Raw genomic sequence first — 15825 nt, 5'->3', positions numbered from 1 at the left:
GGCTGTAATACACTAGTGACCTGTAATAACATAAGTGACAGATTTTGGTACTTTTGTCACGAATACACCACTTCCACTTCCTTGCACTTCAGCACATTTGGTTGAATGAGGTCCATTGCTTTCTCGCTTGGATAATGGGGCAAAGAGCTGTTTACCAGGCTATGTATGCGTAACCCCATTTTTCTGCCCGCTGTCTGTGATTCTCTATTGTGAGGCCTACAATGATGCAATTTCCACTACTGCAGCTGGCTTGGACCGGAAGTTTAACAAATGCACCAACTTGTTCCCCTCTGCAGGAATGTGGTCAGTACGATGCTGATACTCCGGCTGCTGAATGTCATTGCTCCTGTCTACTTCATCGCCCTCTGTGTCGTGACCTTAGTCCTCCAGGTCTTCTTCTTCCTGCCCAGCATGGGCAAAGACTCCCCTGGTCACGCGCACTCTCCAGCGCCCCTGCTGCACGGGGCCTTCTTCCTCTTCCTCGCGGTCAATGTAGTGGGCAACTACATCCTGGTGATTAGGAACACCCCCGGGGATGTGCGGGGTGGGACTGGGGCACATCTGGATGCCAGGCAGGGCCAGAACCCGGCTGGCAGCCACTACTGCCGTCTGTGCGCCCGCATGATCCTGAAGCACGACCACCACTGCTTCTTCACCGGCAACTGCGTGGGCAACAACAACCTGCGCAACTTTGTGATGTTCTGCTTCTACACGGCCTGCTGCTGCTTCTACTCCATGGTGCTGGGCGTGGCCTACGTCTCTGCGCTCTTTGCCGTCTCCTTCGCCAACCCCCTGACGTTCCTGCGCCTCCTGCCTCTCTCCATTGGGCGCTTCTTCTCAGGTAGGTGCCCCCCAGGGATGACTTCCGTAAAAAGCATGCTCATAGCCAGCCCCCCCCCCACGAACTATGCGGCAAGAGAGGACCAACTTATGCAGCTGGGTTGACTAAATTATGCGGCAAGACAAGACACATTATGTGGTGTAATGTTGCACATTTTGTGATAGTATTACTTCATTATATTATTTTTACGCTTGTTAACACTGTCTGGGCATAGGTTCCACCGCATTAGTACTAGTTTACGGTACTTAATTTGTAAAACAATGAGTGCCAGGGCCCTCGTCAGGAGGCTACCGCAGCTTGCACACCACTTGCCCCTGCCAGTGCTGCCAATGACAGTACCTATGCAGCTACTAATCATCAACCTGTTACAAGAGTGACAAAGTAAGACCTCTCAACACCCCCATAGCTATAAGAATGGCTTGGGAGATAGCTATTAGTTGTTTTTAATGTATATTGAATTAATAAACAAGCTGTTCTGCTCATCTCCAACTTATGCAAACATCGCTACCATGTGGCAGCTGTCATAAGTGCCAGTGTTGACAATTAAGTGCTGGTGCCGAGCACCGAAAACTACAGGCTCAAATTAAGCACTAGTTTAGTACCCAAATATAGCAATAAGCAACAGAAAAGTGAACAGCGAACCTTTGTGAAGGGCCTTCCACTGCGCAGCAATATGTTGCCACAATTTAAGTAATGTTTGAGCTAGAAACTACCTTTTGTTTGGCTAAATTGTGCAAATTATACACTGATGATCGGTTATGTGGCATATGGGACAAATCCATAATTATACAAAAAGCACAATAACTGCAAAATCACATAATTCCACTGGCTCTGCCCACAACCTGGTACTGCTATTTTCTAGTCACAGAAGCAACACATACAACTACTTTTCGTAGGCTTGGTAGGCAGATGGGGTAGGCTTACCATCAAGTTTAAAGTTACAGTGAGGTACAGTATTAGGGTTAGAGTTATGGTTTGCTGTTGCAGTTAACTGTGGCACTAGAGTGGTGGAAGCTACAATAGTAAACCCCACATAATGGGTTGGAAGTGTGCATTACAAGGTGTGATTTCCACTGTAAGTTTGTCAACGTCCAAAAACATATGTTTATGCGCATTCACAAGCTGAAATCTGACCCTTTTCCCACCGCGGAAAAGGATAGCATTTGTTCCAGGCAAGGGAAAAAAATGTGTATTTGCACGTTCAGCTCTCCTTACCACTGTGCAGAATCGTGCCCTATGTACAATATCCCAAGGGACATTAGTCAGCCTATAGAAGTTCACATGATGGTGCAATAGTATGCTAGGAATACTGCATCAGGTGTGGCTTTTGAGACATAGCTTTACACCTGCTTTGTGAATTTGAAGAAAAGTGTAAAGGTCGGTTGAGGCAGAGTTGTAGAACTCTGCTCGCACTTCTATGCTATTTTTGGTGAGTAGAGTCTACTGTATTTAAAGTTAAACAATCAGATAAGGAAAAATGGAGAAAAACGACAATCCACTGGTAATCAGGAGCAAAGCAGAAGATGGCAAATTAAAGGCACCAAAGAAGGCTGAGTAAGATGTATGTGCTTTATTTCAAACATGCTTTACTGTAGATAGTTTTTTAGACCTGGGCACTGAACTCCGCTTCGTTTGCGGAGTTTGTGGCGTTTTCTGCAAGCCACGGAGCTCACAGAGTTCCAAATCATTTTTTCTTCGCTCGCGCTCACCAACGTTAAGTTGCCAAGCATGAGCAGGGAAATCCAACCCTGGACCACCTCCCAGCGAGATTTCTGAACACGGGCTGTTGCGGATGGTTGTGACTGCTCACATTGAGAAACTATCCGTTCATGTTGAGAAAATATACTTGAGCAGCAGGAAGAAGCAGCACCCACTTGCGCTGTGCATGGTGCAGTTCATGCTGATTTTCCAGCACGGGGCAAACACCCGGTGCAAAAAATCAGCGTGAGCGGCGGACCTAACGCACTCTGCCGCTTGCAGAACTCCGCTTAGCAGAGTTTTTTGGTTACTACGCGGAACTCCGCCCAGACCTAATTTTATTTTCTTCAGAAACACATTCTTTAGTGACAAATCCCGATTTATGATCCAATAATAACACTACTTACTCCAACACTCCACTAGTAATCACAAGATCATCTGAATTTGGAGTAGTCCATGATTGTTTTCCTCTGGTAAAAAGCATCTATAAACTTCTGGATTATTGGCGGTTTATTTCCAAAGCTGTCAACTCCAGCGCTCAGATCTAGGCTCTCATTAGGAGTGCCCCCTTAAATTCTAGTATGTGTGGTAACTCCTGGTACCACACATACTGAAATAATGAGTTTTGCAGCTAAAATCGCTCCCTTGCAATTCTCACCAACTGAATTTGATCAGGTCAAACCTTCCAAAATTTACCAGGGAATACAAGTACAATAATTACCAGAACATGAAGATTTTGGTACAGTTAGCACCAAAATCTGCATGTTATTCCCCCAAACATGTGATGTGACAAATATTGCACAGAGAAGTTTCAAGCACTTTGGCAACCTGAAAATCTATGATGCTCAAGTCCTCATGGATTAGCATTGGGCTCCTAATCCTTAGACTCATCTTTGATAGCTGTTTCCTCCAGTTTTTTCAGGGTAAGATTATTCCACCAGTTTGGTTGAAGTGGGGTGGGGAAAATTATTAAGACTCTTTTTTGTCGCTCTTGGGCCTATAAATTTCCCTTCAGGTGACCTGCGTATCAAAATTGGGAGTATGTAATAGACACAGAAATGCATGTCTTTTTAGAACACATATGCTGATGGTTGGAGAAAAATTACTGAGTTTCCAAATATATTTGAGTGCTAAATCATTTGGCATTGGAGAAGTATACTACTAATATCATTACTGAGTTGCCAACTTGAAAACATTAGTCACCATGTGAGATGGGGTTGGTCTTTCAGAAGGGGTGGGGCCTCTTGAAAAGAACTGCATAATAGAAACTGTGACCCCCACCAATTTCCCCTCCCCCACTCAAAGGAAGCAGAGTGCCGCTGAGCTTGCATCCAATGTCCTGGGGTGTTTTCACATGCCTTAATGGACATCAGCTGTTCACAGCCCCCAAAGACAATCTATAAAGCAGCTCTGTGCAGTGGCTTCCAGCTCATCCTCCCTGCCATCAGCTCATCACCAGGTGGCCTTGTGATGAGAGCCGCTATCGTGTGACACATGGTAGCGCCATGTGAGTTGGCAGGTCTGTCATTTCCTTGGTGTCAGCAGCATTGCAGCTATAGTTGTTATGTATCACCAATGTAGAGGCATTTGAAATTGACAGTCTTTTTACATCGCTGCTGGCAACGCAGCCTGATGGACTGAGGTAAGCAATGCTAGGAGGCCACTAATGTAATCTCGTCTCATGTGGTCACTAGGACTATTCTATTAATATTAATAGCTTGGCTTGATTTTCTTTGAACATAAATAGCTCTTAATTCAGAAAAGGTTGGAGACCCCTTGTCTGAAGGATATTGAAGCTCTTCATGGAGTATGGATGGAGAAATCTTTGAAGAGAGGCGTTTTCAACTCTTGCCTGGAGTGGTGAAGTGAAGCCGGACAACCTGGAAGGATATTATTGCACAGCGTTGGTGTGTAGATTGAAAAGACTTGCAATGTATTTTTCTGATTATTGCGTCCATGATTCCCAAGCTACCTGATATATCATCATTATGTGCTGTGCTGACCTCTGGAGAAGGCGGGGTTCACAGCCAAGTAGAGTGGAGTGTTGTGTATTACAGAACTGGAAGTAACATAACAGTTCTGAATACAAAGCAACCATGCAAAAATAGCCAATGAAGTTTCTTCATGGTTGGAACGGGTTGTTGTATTTCTGTAAGCCTTTGGTACATTGAGTAGCAGAATGCCCCCCATTGAGCTGGAGGTGGGGAGGGGGGGGGGGGGGGTCAAGGAGCACCTGTGTGAAATGCACTGGTATGAAAGGACAAGGGCAAGCGAGGAGGCTCTAAAATCATTTTTGGCTGATAGGGTCTGATTTTCAGCACAAGTGAGGAAGTTCCTTTTGTGTACCCTGTGGGTCTTGACTGGTATTTCAATCTGTCTTTCAACAAATCGGTTGAGAAATATGATGCTGAGTTGTGGAGTGAATTGCTCCAGCCTTATTCCGAAGAGCCATTTATGGATCTTGGGATATTTGGAGCTGTTGGCGGGGTGGATACATTTGGTCTTCATTGGGTTCAGTTACATAAAGTGAGGGGTAACCAGGACAGGCCAAATATTACTGAGGCTTTTCGTCGGATGATATCTGTGCAATTAAGACTTTAAAAAAAAGTAACCTTTCCGAGCGGGAGTTTTTTTTTGATTTAAAAAAAACTCCCAAAGTCAGACTTTTGGTTTTGAAAAACAAAACAAAATAAAATGTCCCTGCCATGTGGAGAGTTTCTCCCAATGTGTGGAGTGGGGTAATTTATCCTATTTTCTGTTGAGGACCACCATGCTGTCCCTGGCAGTCCTGAGCTGAAAAAAATAATTCCCGGATGCCAGAGCTCTCAATAGAACAGCCAATATCCCTTGACCAACGGACCAACGCGCATAGGGCGTGGATCACAGGTTTCCACCAGCATATAAAATGAAGGCTCTGCCAGTGGAGAAATTGTGGTTGCCTTGACTCTAGAGCATGGGAGCTGCAAGTTTGATTGACACAGTACCCCAACATGTTTGTGAAGTGGAACCCTGTCCGCCAAGTTCTAGATAAGGGCACGTTAATTGATGTAGGAGCCCGTGAAAATGATATTTTTTCTTTCTGTTGTTTGCTCCTAATTCCACTATGGTGACAGCTGCTAGTGCAAACGTGACACTAACTAACTGAATGTTCACAGCTGTGGGCATAATGGAGGTAGTTGGCACTAGCTTCTTGGCGTGATAGCAGAAATTTGACATTTGATAGTCAAATACTGCTGGAAGCTTTGGTACTATTTCAGCTGCTAGTTGAATATTATTAGCTGATTAGACATTTTTAACAGCTGCTATCATATATCAACATTCTACTAGAATGTGTCTACCTTGTATTAAAATGTTGACAGCTTCTGCTAAAATAATGGAATGTTGACACTATCTAGGCTAATGGTGGTAGTGCTACTAAAATACTAACACAGTTTAGTAAAATGTGGACGGCTGAAATACGAATGCTGTCATCTACTCCTTGTTGAACTTTGGTTTTGCCTGGGTTTGCTATTTGTCATTATACTTTTTGCCCTGACCCAGGAAATTGATCCTTATTCAGGGGGTCCTTGTTGTTCACAATTGTCATCTACTCCTAAATCATTGATAGTTTTTAGTAGAATGTTGCCTGATGGGTCTGAGTACAAGCTTGATGTATGCTAGTTGAATCATGACAACTTGCACATGAAAATCAACAGCTGGTAGCAGAATGTTGACTAATTGTAATTGTAGTTGCATTTATATAGCTCTTACTACCCCCGACGAGGCGTTTAATCACTTTTTGTCAGGTAGCACACTACTCCGGAACCCAAAAAGGATTAGTGGTGAATTAGTATAGGGAGATATGAAATTGATAAAGGTTAGTGGAGGGATAGAAAAGGGAAGGGTCTAGAACGTGCTTTTTTTGGATCTCACAGCAGTAGTAGGAGGTTTGGGATGAGTAAAGGGGAGGAGGAGGGGGGAAGAGTCAGAAGGATGGATTTAGAAAGGCTTATGTCGAAGAGCTGAATAGTAAAAGAGGTTTGAGATGCTACAAGGAGGGAGTGGAGGAGGGAAGGGTCTAGAAATGTTTTTTTTTTGGGGGGGTCATAGTAGTAGAATGGGGTTTGGGATGAATGCTGGTAGAACGTTGAGTATTGCTAGTAAACCAATGGTATCTGCCTGTAGAATATTGAGCTTTGTTAACATAAGGTTGCAGTTACTAGATTAATGTTGATGGCTTCTAGGGGACAGCTGAGGGATACTAAAAGAGCGCTTGCTGCTCTTCGAAGAATGTAAAGTAGATTCATAAGGTATGTTGGATGCTAATATGATTATTTGGATAGGTGTTGGGAGAATGTGAATAGCTTTTATTGAGATAAGAACAGCCTATTTCAGAATATTGGCAGCTGCTAGTACCCTGTTGCGACCCTATAGATTTTAGAGAAATGTGGACAGCTGCTATATGAATTTTGGCATTGCTTGTGAAATATTGTTTATAGTAAAATGTTGGCAACTTCTAGCATCAAATTGGCAGATGCTAGTGGACATTTGACTGGTACAATTTGAGTAACAATAGTTTTTTTTTCAGTTTAATAAGGTTTTTATTTTGTTGAAGAACAGATAGTACAACAAAATATAACATCATTTCATAGAACAGACCCAATATGAGATAATCATACAAGACAAATGAAGATGAAAAACAGGGTCAGATAAAATATGAAATGGAAGAAAATAGTAGAGAGAAAGAGAGATAAGAAAAGAAAAGAGAAAGAGAGGAAGAGAGAGAAAAAGAAGGGAAAGGTTAGGGAGGGGTAGAAGAGGATAAGAAGGTAGAGAAAGGAAGCCATGTAAGATCAGACTTAATTTTTAAGGCGACAGAAGAAGAAGAAGCAATTGCAATTCTGTGCTCATCACATATAAAGTTCCACCATGTATGCACAGACAATTTAGAGTTATCCTTCCAGCAAGACAAAATTACTTTGAAAGCAGTTGCAAGGAGAAGATCAAACAATTTAGCGTTATATGAATGTAAGTCCAAAGCATCTGATAGGGAACCTAAAAAAATATGCAACGATGAAAATGGTTCAGAGAAATGAAAGATACGCATGCAATACGTCCAAACTGCGTTCCAAAAAGTAAGGACTGATGGGCAATCAAATAAGAGATGTTTGAGAGTGCCTGGGTGAGAGGAACAGGACCAACAAAGGGGTGAGGAGGAAGGGGAGAATTTTGTTATGCTTACGGGAGTAATAAGAGCTCTATGGTAAAGAAAAAAAAGTGACTGAGTAATACGAGCTGAAATCGAAGTCTTAAACAGTTTAGACCATAAGCGATCCCAAACATCAACAGGTAACGAGAAAGATAAATCAGTTTCCCAAACAATTTCAGTAACAGTTTTAGGCCTAAGGCCAACAGTCTCTAATAACAGTTTATAAATTAGAGCAGCTTTGGGTATTTGTTGAGTAAACATAGGATATAAAGGAGTGGAAGGAGTAAGGGATGGAAGGAGATCAAAAGTAGGAAGGGTAGATAGGTGAGAGAGAATGGCAGAAGTAATAATGTCAAATTCTTTGCGAAAGTGTGCAGGCAAATCAAACAAATTTTGCATTACATCAAATGAAATAATGGATGATTCAGAAAAAAACTGGTACACAAATGTAATATCCTTTTCTTTCCAATACTTGAAATAGAAAGATTTACCCTTGTACTTAAGATATTTGTTAAACCATACGCTAGAGGAAAGAAAAGTTTGTAGGGGGGACGAGTCTTTCGAGAATATATTGTGCAGTAGAGTATGTGAGTATTTCAGTACAGGGTGTATATTCAAGAATGAACAATTTGACATAAAAAGGGATTGTTGGAAAGAAAAATCCTTTAACAAGGACCTTTCGACAGCAATCCATCTGGGTAGAGGGGTATCTTTGAAATCGAACGCCAATGAGAAGGCTTGTTTTATTAAAAAGGCAGAATGGTACGATTGGAAATCAGGAAAGCGGACCCCACCTTCAGATTTTGGGCGTGTAAGTTTATGTAAGGCAATACGAGGTCTTTTATTATTCCACAAAAATTTGGAGCAGATGGAGTTCAACCGATTGAAAAACAATTCAGGGATTTTCACAGGAAGCATGGATACAGTGTATAAAATATGTGGGGAAATCATCATTTTGATGGTGTCTAAACGACCCCACCAGGAAAGGAAAAGGGGAGACCATAATTGAAGGAGCGATTGAATTTTTTGAGTAAGGGAGGTAAAGGTCAGTTTGAGTGTGTCACGTAAGGTAGAGGAGAACCAAATACCCAAGTATTTGATCTTGGATGGACACCACGCAAACTCAGTCGATGCAAACATGTATTGGTAACAGGATGAGTTGAGGGGTAGGACCTCTGTTTTAGAGAGATTAAGCTTATAACCAGAAACAGAGGAGTATAATCGCACCTCTTCTAAAAATGGAGGAAGGGAAGAAACAGGATTAGCCATGTAGACCAGGACATCATCGGCATAAGCCGAAATTTTTGTCTCAATCGATGCCTGTTTGAACCCCTGAATTAGGGGGTTAGAGCGGATTTTAAGGAGGAAGGGTTCAAGACAAAGAATAAAGAGTAAAGGGGAAAGAGGACATCCTTGTCTTGTCCCTCTGGATAAGGGGAAAATTTTTGAGAATTGATTATTAACAAAAACACTAGCACGGGGAGCAGAATATAGTAGTTTAACTAAGGACATGAAGTGGGGGCCAAACCCAAACCATTGCAATGCTTTAAACATGAATTTCCAATTAATTCGGTCAAACGCTTTCTCAGCGTCTAGGGAAAGGGCAGCTAGAGGGGCTTTGAATCGTTTACTGTGGGAAATAATATTAGCAAAAACACGGGCATTGTCAGCTGCAAGTCTACCTTTCACAAAGCCCACTTGATCGGTTGAAATTAGGAGAGGAATAAGGGATTCGAGGCGGGCCGCTAAAATTTTGGCAAAAATTTTACAATCATAATTAATAAGGGAGATGGGACGATAGTTTTTACACAAGGAGTGGTCTTTGTCAGGTTTGGGGATTATGATTATTAGGGCGTCCAAAAATGAGCCAGACGCTTTAGCATTTGTAATAAAGGAGTTAAAAAGTTGTAGAAGATGGGGGACAAAAATAGAATGCATGTTGGCGTAAAATTCAATTGGGAGACCATCTGGACCCGCGGGGTCACCAGTAGCAGAAACATGATAGTCTGACCGACTTTAAATAGAGAGGGTGGACCTTGAATTTGCAGCAAGGGTACTCTGCCTCAATTGTGGTGGAATACCGTGTCTGCGAAACTGTAAATAAGCCCCTTAGCCTTAGCAAACCCCTTCCCACATCTCTGACAATAATGATGGATTCCCTGCTTTTGGATGGGGGCCCCCATACATTTATACCACAATCCCAGCTAGAAGGCTTGCAGAACATACGTTTGATTCTCTGGAGAAGCCTTCCTTCAATTTTTCATCATTCTAAATTTACAGGACGGCTCAGCTGAATGTACACTAGTTAAAATCACGTTTAGGGTCTCATATCATGACTATTCACCTCTTGGTTTCAAAGTCACCACTCCTTGAACCCTTGTGGAATTGCTCATGACATCCTTTATGGAGCTTTAGCCTTTGTTTGCTTCAGACATGTTGCGTTTGTCCTGAAGAAGCCCGTGGATTCCCTCCCTTTGGATCGAAACATCAATAATTTCCCCAACCAAGGCATCCCTCAGAAACATTTTGTTCTTTCTAGTTGGGAATACAGCACTTTAGCACTCACACTTTGGTTTACACTCACCTTACATAGTACACTGTACCGTCTGCACTTTATTTTAATTAGATTCAGTGTGTGTCTACAATAGTTTATTTCTTTGTTGTTACCTATTCGATTTCGTGTCTCATCCACATATTGAATCTATAGTTCATATGTTTTTTGGACCCACCACTGAGGCCCAGGTTCATAATTAATCAGTTCCGATTCATAAATGAAATCTAAAAAGCAATTGTGTTTACTAATGTATCATCCCTAAAGAGCTGAAACTCAACACGTCTTTTTATTGCATATACATCACCCTAACATCTACCTCTTGAATGTCAACAATTATATCCATTTTTCTTAATGTACAAATGCTTTCCAAAGCATGCTAACATCCTTGGACTGTTGTCCAAGATATACACAACATTACATTTAAAAAGATGAGAAATTAATAATTCTCTCTTCCTCCTCTTACATCGGCCTTGGGGGAAGAAGGCCACTGGCATTACCAACTGCTCCTGCATCACGAGGAAGATTACAAGGGCTCATTAGTATGAAGCTGACCTTCCGTCGGAATTCACCAGCCGAGATTAAAATCCAGACCTGCATCCTGGTAACAGCCTTTGCCATTCACGTGTACTCCAGTGGGAGCCGATAATGCAATTACTCATTGTACTCATTAGTGAGTGACCTCTATTAACTCTCTAGCGAGGGACTGCCACACACTGAAAGGAGGAAAAGCGGGGTGACTGTGCCTCACTCTCTATGCCTCTCTCTCTATGTCTCTCTCTCTCTTTCTCTCTCTCCCTCACACATACTAACACTCACCGAAAGTCAGGCAAATGTGCACGACACCCTAGTAGACAACTGTGCACACAACCTGGGGCAGCCTTAGGCATGTGCAAGCTGTGCACCTGCACAGGGCCGCCAAACCCCAGGGGCCGCCACGCTAATATATATCCTTAATATAATAATCCTCTAAGGATGGATACATATTTACGTGGCGGCCCCTGGCAGGGATTTGGCGGCCTCCGGCTCTGTTCCACTTCAACGTTTTATTAAAACACCTTCCTGAGCTCCGGGGGGCTCTGCCCCACCCGGATCCCCTCTTTCGGGGCCACCTACCTACACTACCTGCCCAGGACGGCCATGAGCCTAGAGCCGCCCCTGACACAACACAAAAACAGACAGCAGAGACCAACAAGTAAACAGACAGAAATGCACGCATGTGGAACAGAGACACGTACACAAACACACATGTGCATTTACACACAACCAGACAACCGTGGTCATGTGCACACTAGCATAGATGCATGCACAAACACATATGCACAACATAACTACAGACACACAATAACACAGACCTCTACAGACACTCAGATGCAATATATACACAGATGTAAGCACACACCAACATAAAAAGCACACACACACACACACAGACTAGGTTGACCAGACGTCCCGGATTTTCCCGGACAGTCCCGTTTTTTCACCGGCTGTCCCAGCAGATCTCAGTAATTTTGGCTTGTGTCCCGGTTTTTAGAGGGGGTCGACTAAAATCATTGAGAGACACATTTTTGGGTGTTATAAATCTGTGCTAGTGAGCAGCTGTTATAATTAAGCAGTTTAATTAATATGTACGATGTTGGTTGTAGAAATGACATTATATTTATTTTCTTAATGCCTTTTCTGTGCTCTTATGTTGATGAGAAATGCCATTCTGCACCATTCTGTTGATGAAAAATGGTAGTCCTTCATTTTGCTAAAATGTCCCGGTTTTTGGTTCTCAAGATCTGGTCACCCTAACACAGACACATTTACAAGCACAGACACACACCTGCACACATATGCTTTGCACAGACACTCAGCAGAAGGCAGCACCATTACGTGCAAGCTTCCCCCTGTCTCTCACGTTGGTGAGTTGTTCTCTGTTTCCAGTTTAACAAAATCAGGCACTAGAATTTGTCTCCTCCTGACATGGAACTGCCTAACAAAGGGTTTGCACAGGGCTCAAAAGATGTAAGCAGGGACCTCGCATCCTAGGAGAGAACAACAGGGATGTGCACAGCCCCAAATGATTTCACAGGAGATGAACTCATCCACCAGTGATTGTGCAGCGTGAGGCAATGACTACGACACATTAAAGACCAATGATTTGGTCTGCTGCCACTGCAAAGAGTCCTTTTAGAACAAGGTCCGGGCGAAATTTGCATAATGTACTTTGCTTAAAGTATGCAAAATGTCACACACAATTCAACACTATTGCATGAAATGCCGGCACGGCACTTTGCACTATTTATTTATTTATAGTGCAAAATGCATTCTGGCATCCATTTTCGGTGCGCTGCGCAAAAAAAAACAAAAAACAATAAATTAAAAAAAGAAAATCACATGTGACGCAAACACCCATTTGAGCTCAGTTCATTACGCTTTTCCTTGCTCCTGTGAGAGGATTTTTAACTGAATGAAGCCTCAGTTACTTGATATTGCGCCATTCTATAATCTCAGGTATTTTGTTTAACAATTGTAATGCTCAATTGCAGAGCTGCCGACTTTGGGGTTGAGGAACCAGGTGCGAGTCTCGGCGTGGGCTCAACATCCTGTGATTCTGGGCTAATCACTTAATCTCCCTGTGCCTGACAAAAATTAATGTGTTCTTGTGTAATGTAACTGGTGCTCATATAAAGCGCTCCAATACCTTTTGGTCGAGTTCGCGCTACATAAAACTGCAAAAAAAAAAAATTACCTAGGCATATATTAAACTGCACTCTGTGCATTTAGGCCCTCTTCAGCCAGACCTAAAAGCTATCTAAAACCTATTCTATGACTTAAAAGTCAAAATGCATTATAAATACCGACATTGCTTGTGGCAGAATCCTCCATGAGACAGGCAAGAAAAAGCATGCAAAGGCAGCCTAGTATAAGATTGATTGCACCCCAGCACAGGCCAGCCTAGATAATTCCCCAGTTTCCCCAAAACCGAACTTGCTAAGGCATTAAATTATGAATCAAAGAAAAAAACTCTTTGCTTAATACAAGGCCATCATTTATTGAGCAATTACTGTGACTAAAATAGCCAGCTGATTCTTTCTTCCATTAATTCCAAGTCTGCCGCCCAGAGGTGTTTGGCTCTCTCTGGAATCCGGGCACCAGTTAGATCTGCATTCGCTTTCCAAAACTGACATCTTAGGTGATTTTACATCGAAACTTTTTTCCCTGCCGTGCGGAGTCCCACAGGGCTCATCAGTGAGTCCCACTCTTTTTAATATTCATGTTACACCCCTGGCCACCCTGGTTAAATCTTTCGGTTTGTCCATCAGCTCGTACGCGGATGATACTCAAATTGTGGTCTCCCTTTCAAGGAAGGGTCCCAATTTAAATGAATCATTCCAGAACTGCATACGGGAGGTCAGTGTATGGATGGATGCAAACTGTCTGAGACTGAACTCCACTAAAACAGAGGTCATTTTATTCAGGAAAAACACCTCCTTTTGGAATCTCTCATGGTGGCCGGACCAATTAGGTTCGCTCCCGGTCCTAGTGACAACGGTGAGAAATCTGGGGATCCTGATTGACGTTAAATTAACATATAAAGAACAAATCAATAAAGTTACCTCTACAGCTTTTTTTATGCTGCGGATTATCAGAAAAATTGCTCCGTTTCTCCCCCCAAACCTGCTGAATACAGTGGTCCTCTTCCTGGTAATGTCCAAAGTAGATTATTGCATTGGACTATATGTTAGTTTACCCAAAGCTCCTTTAAAAAAGCTGCAGACTCTGCAAAATACAGCGGAAAGGTTGCTGCTGAAAATCCTGAGGTCTCCGCCGCATCTCATATTCTGGTGAGCCTTCACCTGTGCACGAAAGGATTATGTTTAAAACGCTTTGTATTGCATATAAGGTGCTACTGGGACAAGGTCCTACTTTAAAAAAGAAAAATTCAGATGGTACGTCCCCAACAGAACGCTTAGGTCCTGCTCAGCCAGGAATCTGATTGTGCCACCTTTCAGGCTCTCCTCATGGGGAGGCAGGAGCTTTAAGCGCTGCATGACCAACAACTGGAATTGCCTTCCCTTAGAGAGAAAATCTGCTCCTTCTCTCTGATGCTTTCGTAAGTTACTAAAAACCTGGGGCCTCATTTATGAAAAGTGACGCATCGCTGCGTGAAAACAGCGATGCGTCACTTTTCACTGCGCACTCCTTGCGACACCAATGATGCGTCATATTTAATGTGTGATGCATCATGTCGCAAGGAGTTACAGATACGTCACTATTTCTGACGTATCTGTAAGCGCAAAAGTGACGCATTGCGGGAGTGTGTCACAAAAGTGACGCAACTCCAGCAATGCACCCTTTCACGTGGGGCAAGCCCCATGTGAAAGGGCCTGCATCAGTCTTACGCCTGCTGTGAGGCAGGCGTAAGATTTTGACGCAACGGCGTCCTAAAAGTGACGCAGTGAAATCTCATAGATTTCACTGCGTCACTTCTACGACCCTTCCTTGCGTCAATACGCCCCCCTTGCATACATTATACCTGGTGCAGGTATAATGTGGCGCAGGGGTTTACAAAGTGACGCATCTACCTAGATGCGTCACTTTGTAAATATGGTGCAACAAGGCACATTAGTTACGCTGCTGGTGCGTCACAAAAAGTGACGCACCAGCTGCGTAAAAGTGACGCACGGCCTCATAAATGAGGCCCCTGGCTCTTCTCTAAAGCTTAACTGATATCACTTTCCTGGTTCTTCTCTGTAGCGCCGAGACGCCTTAGGCTAATTGTTTGCACTATACCAACTCAAAATCAAATTAAATCTTCTTTGGTCTGCTGTCATCTTGTTTCCATCACCTGGCTGAATAGAATTGACATGTTTTTGGTGAGAAGAAAATACATCAATGTAGCCCCTGCCCACTTGATACTCTTCCCCCCCAACCCCGCACATGACAGATTTGCAAGGTTTGGCTTTTTCTGCCACAATGGGGTGCTACTGGGACACTGTCACTCTGATCCAGAATTCGGAGGTAAAACTGGTATTACTTCAGTATTCTGACAGTTTATTGCCAGGTTTTTATTCTACATGGGATTTTAGATCACTTTAAATACAGAGGTAGAAAGATATCAGAGGTAAAAATTCGAAAGAAACCCAGAGGAGAGTGTCAGAATTCCAGAAACGTAAATAGTTATGTTATTGTGTCATTGCTTTCTGAAACTCAATAGCTCTCAGATTCTCTGTAGCTCACGATTTTGCTGTGTATGGTAGTTTCCCCCTGAATCTCTATAGCTTTCATATTTGTTGTATAACATGATGTCTTTACGCATCTCTCTATCACTTATACTCGAGTCATATTCTGGTGTAGTTATTTTAGCCTTTATAGATCTCATGTGTGGCGTCTCCTAGAGTGTTGTTACTTATCATCTTCCTAGCAGCCTTGTTTGCTGTATAGTTGTTGTTGTAAATGTTGTAAATGTTTTTGAGCTTGTAAAGCGCACTGCTACCCGTCCATAGGTCTCCTGGCGCTGTATAACTCTGGGGAACCCGTCCTGGCTTTCCCTGTGGG

General features: G+C 42.9%; 1 protein-coding gene across 1 annotated transcript in view; it reads left to right on the top strand.

Moving 5' to 3' along the window:
* The first annotated feature begins 312 nt into the window (after positions 1–312).
* ZDHHC22 (zDHHC palmitoyltransferase 22) overlaps positions 313–15825 on the top strand; it is a 35220-nt gene continuing 19707 nt past the window's right edge. The window contains exon 1 of the mRNA XM_078662038.1: positions 313–841. Within this exon, the coding sequence (XP_078518164.1) occupies positions 313–841 (529 nt within the window). The remainder of the gene's footprint in view (positions 842–15825) is intronic.

Source organism: Lissotriton helveticus, chromosome 9 (genome assembly GCF_964261635.1).
Source record: "Lissotriton helveticus chromosome 9, aLisHel1.1, whole genome shotgun sequence".
Classification (NCBI taxonomy): Eukaryota; Metazoa; Chordata; class Amphibia; order Caudata; family Salamandridae; genus Lissotriton; species Lissotriton helveticus.
The sequence above is the reverse complement of the archived record's forward strand: the minus strand, read 5'-3'. Positions and strand labels throughout refer to the sequence as shown.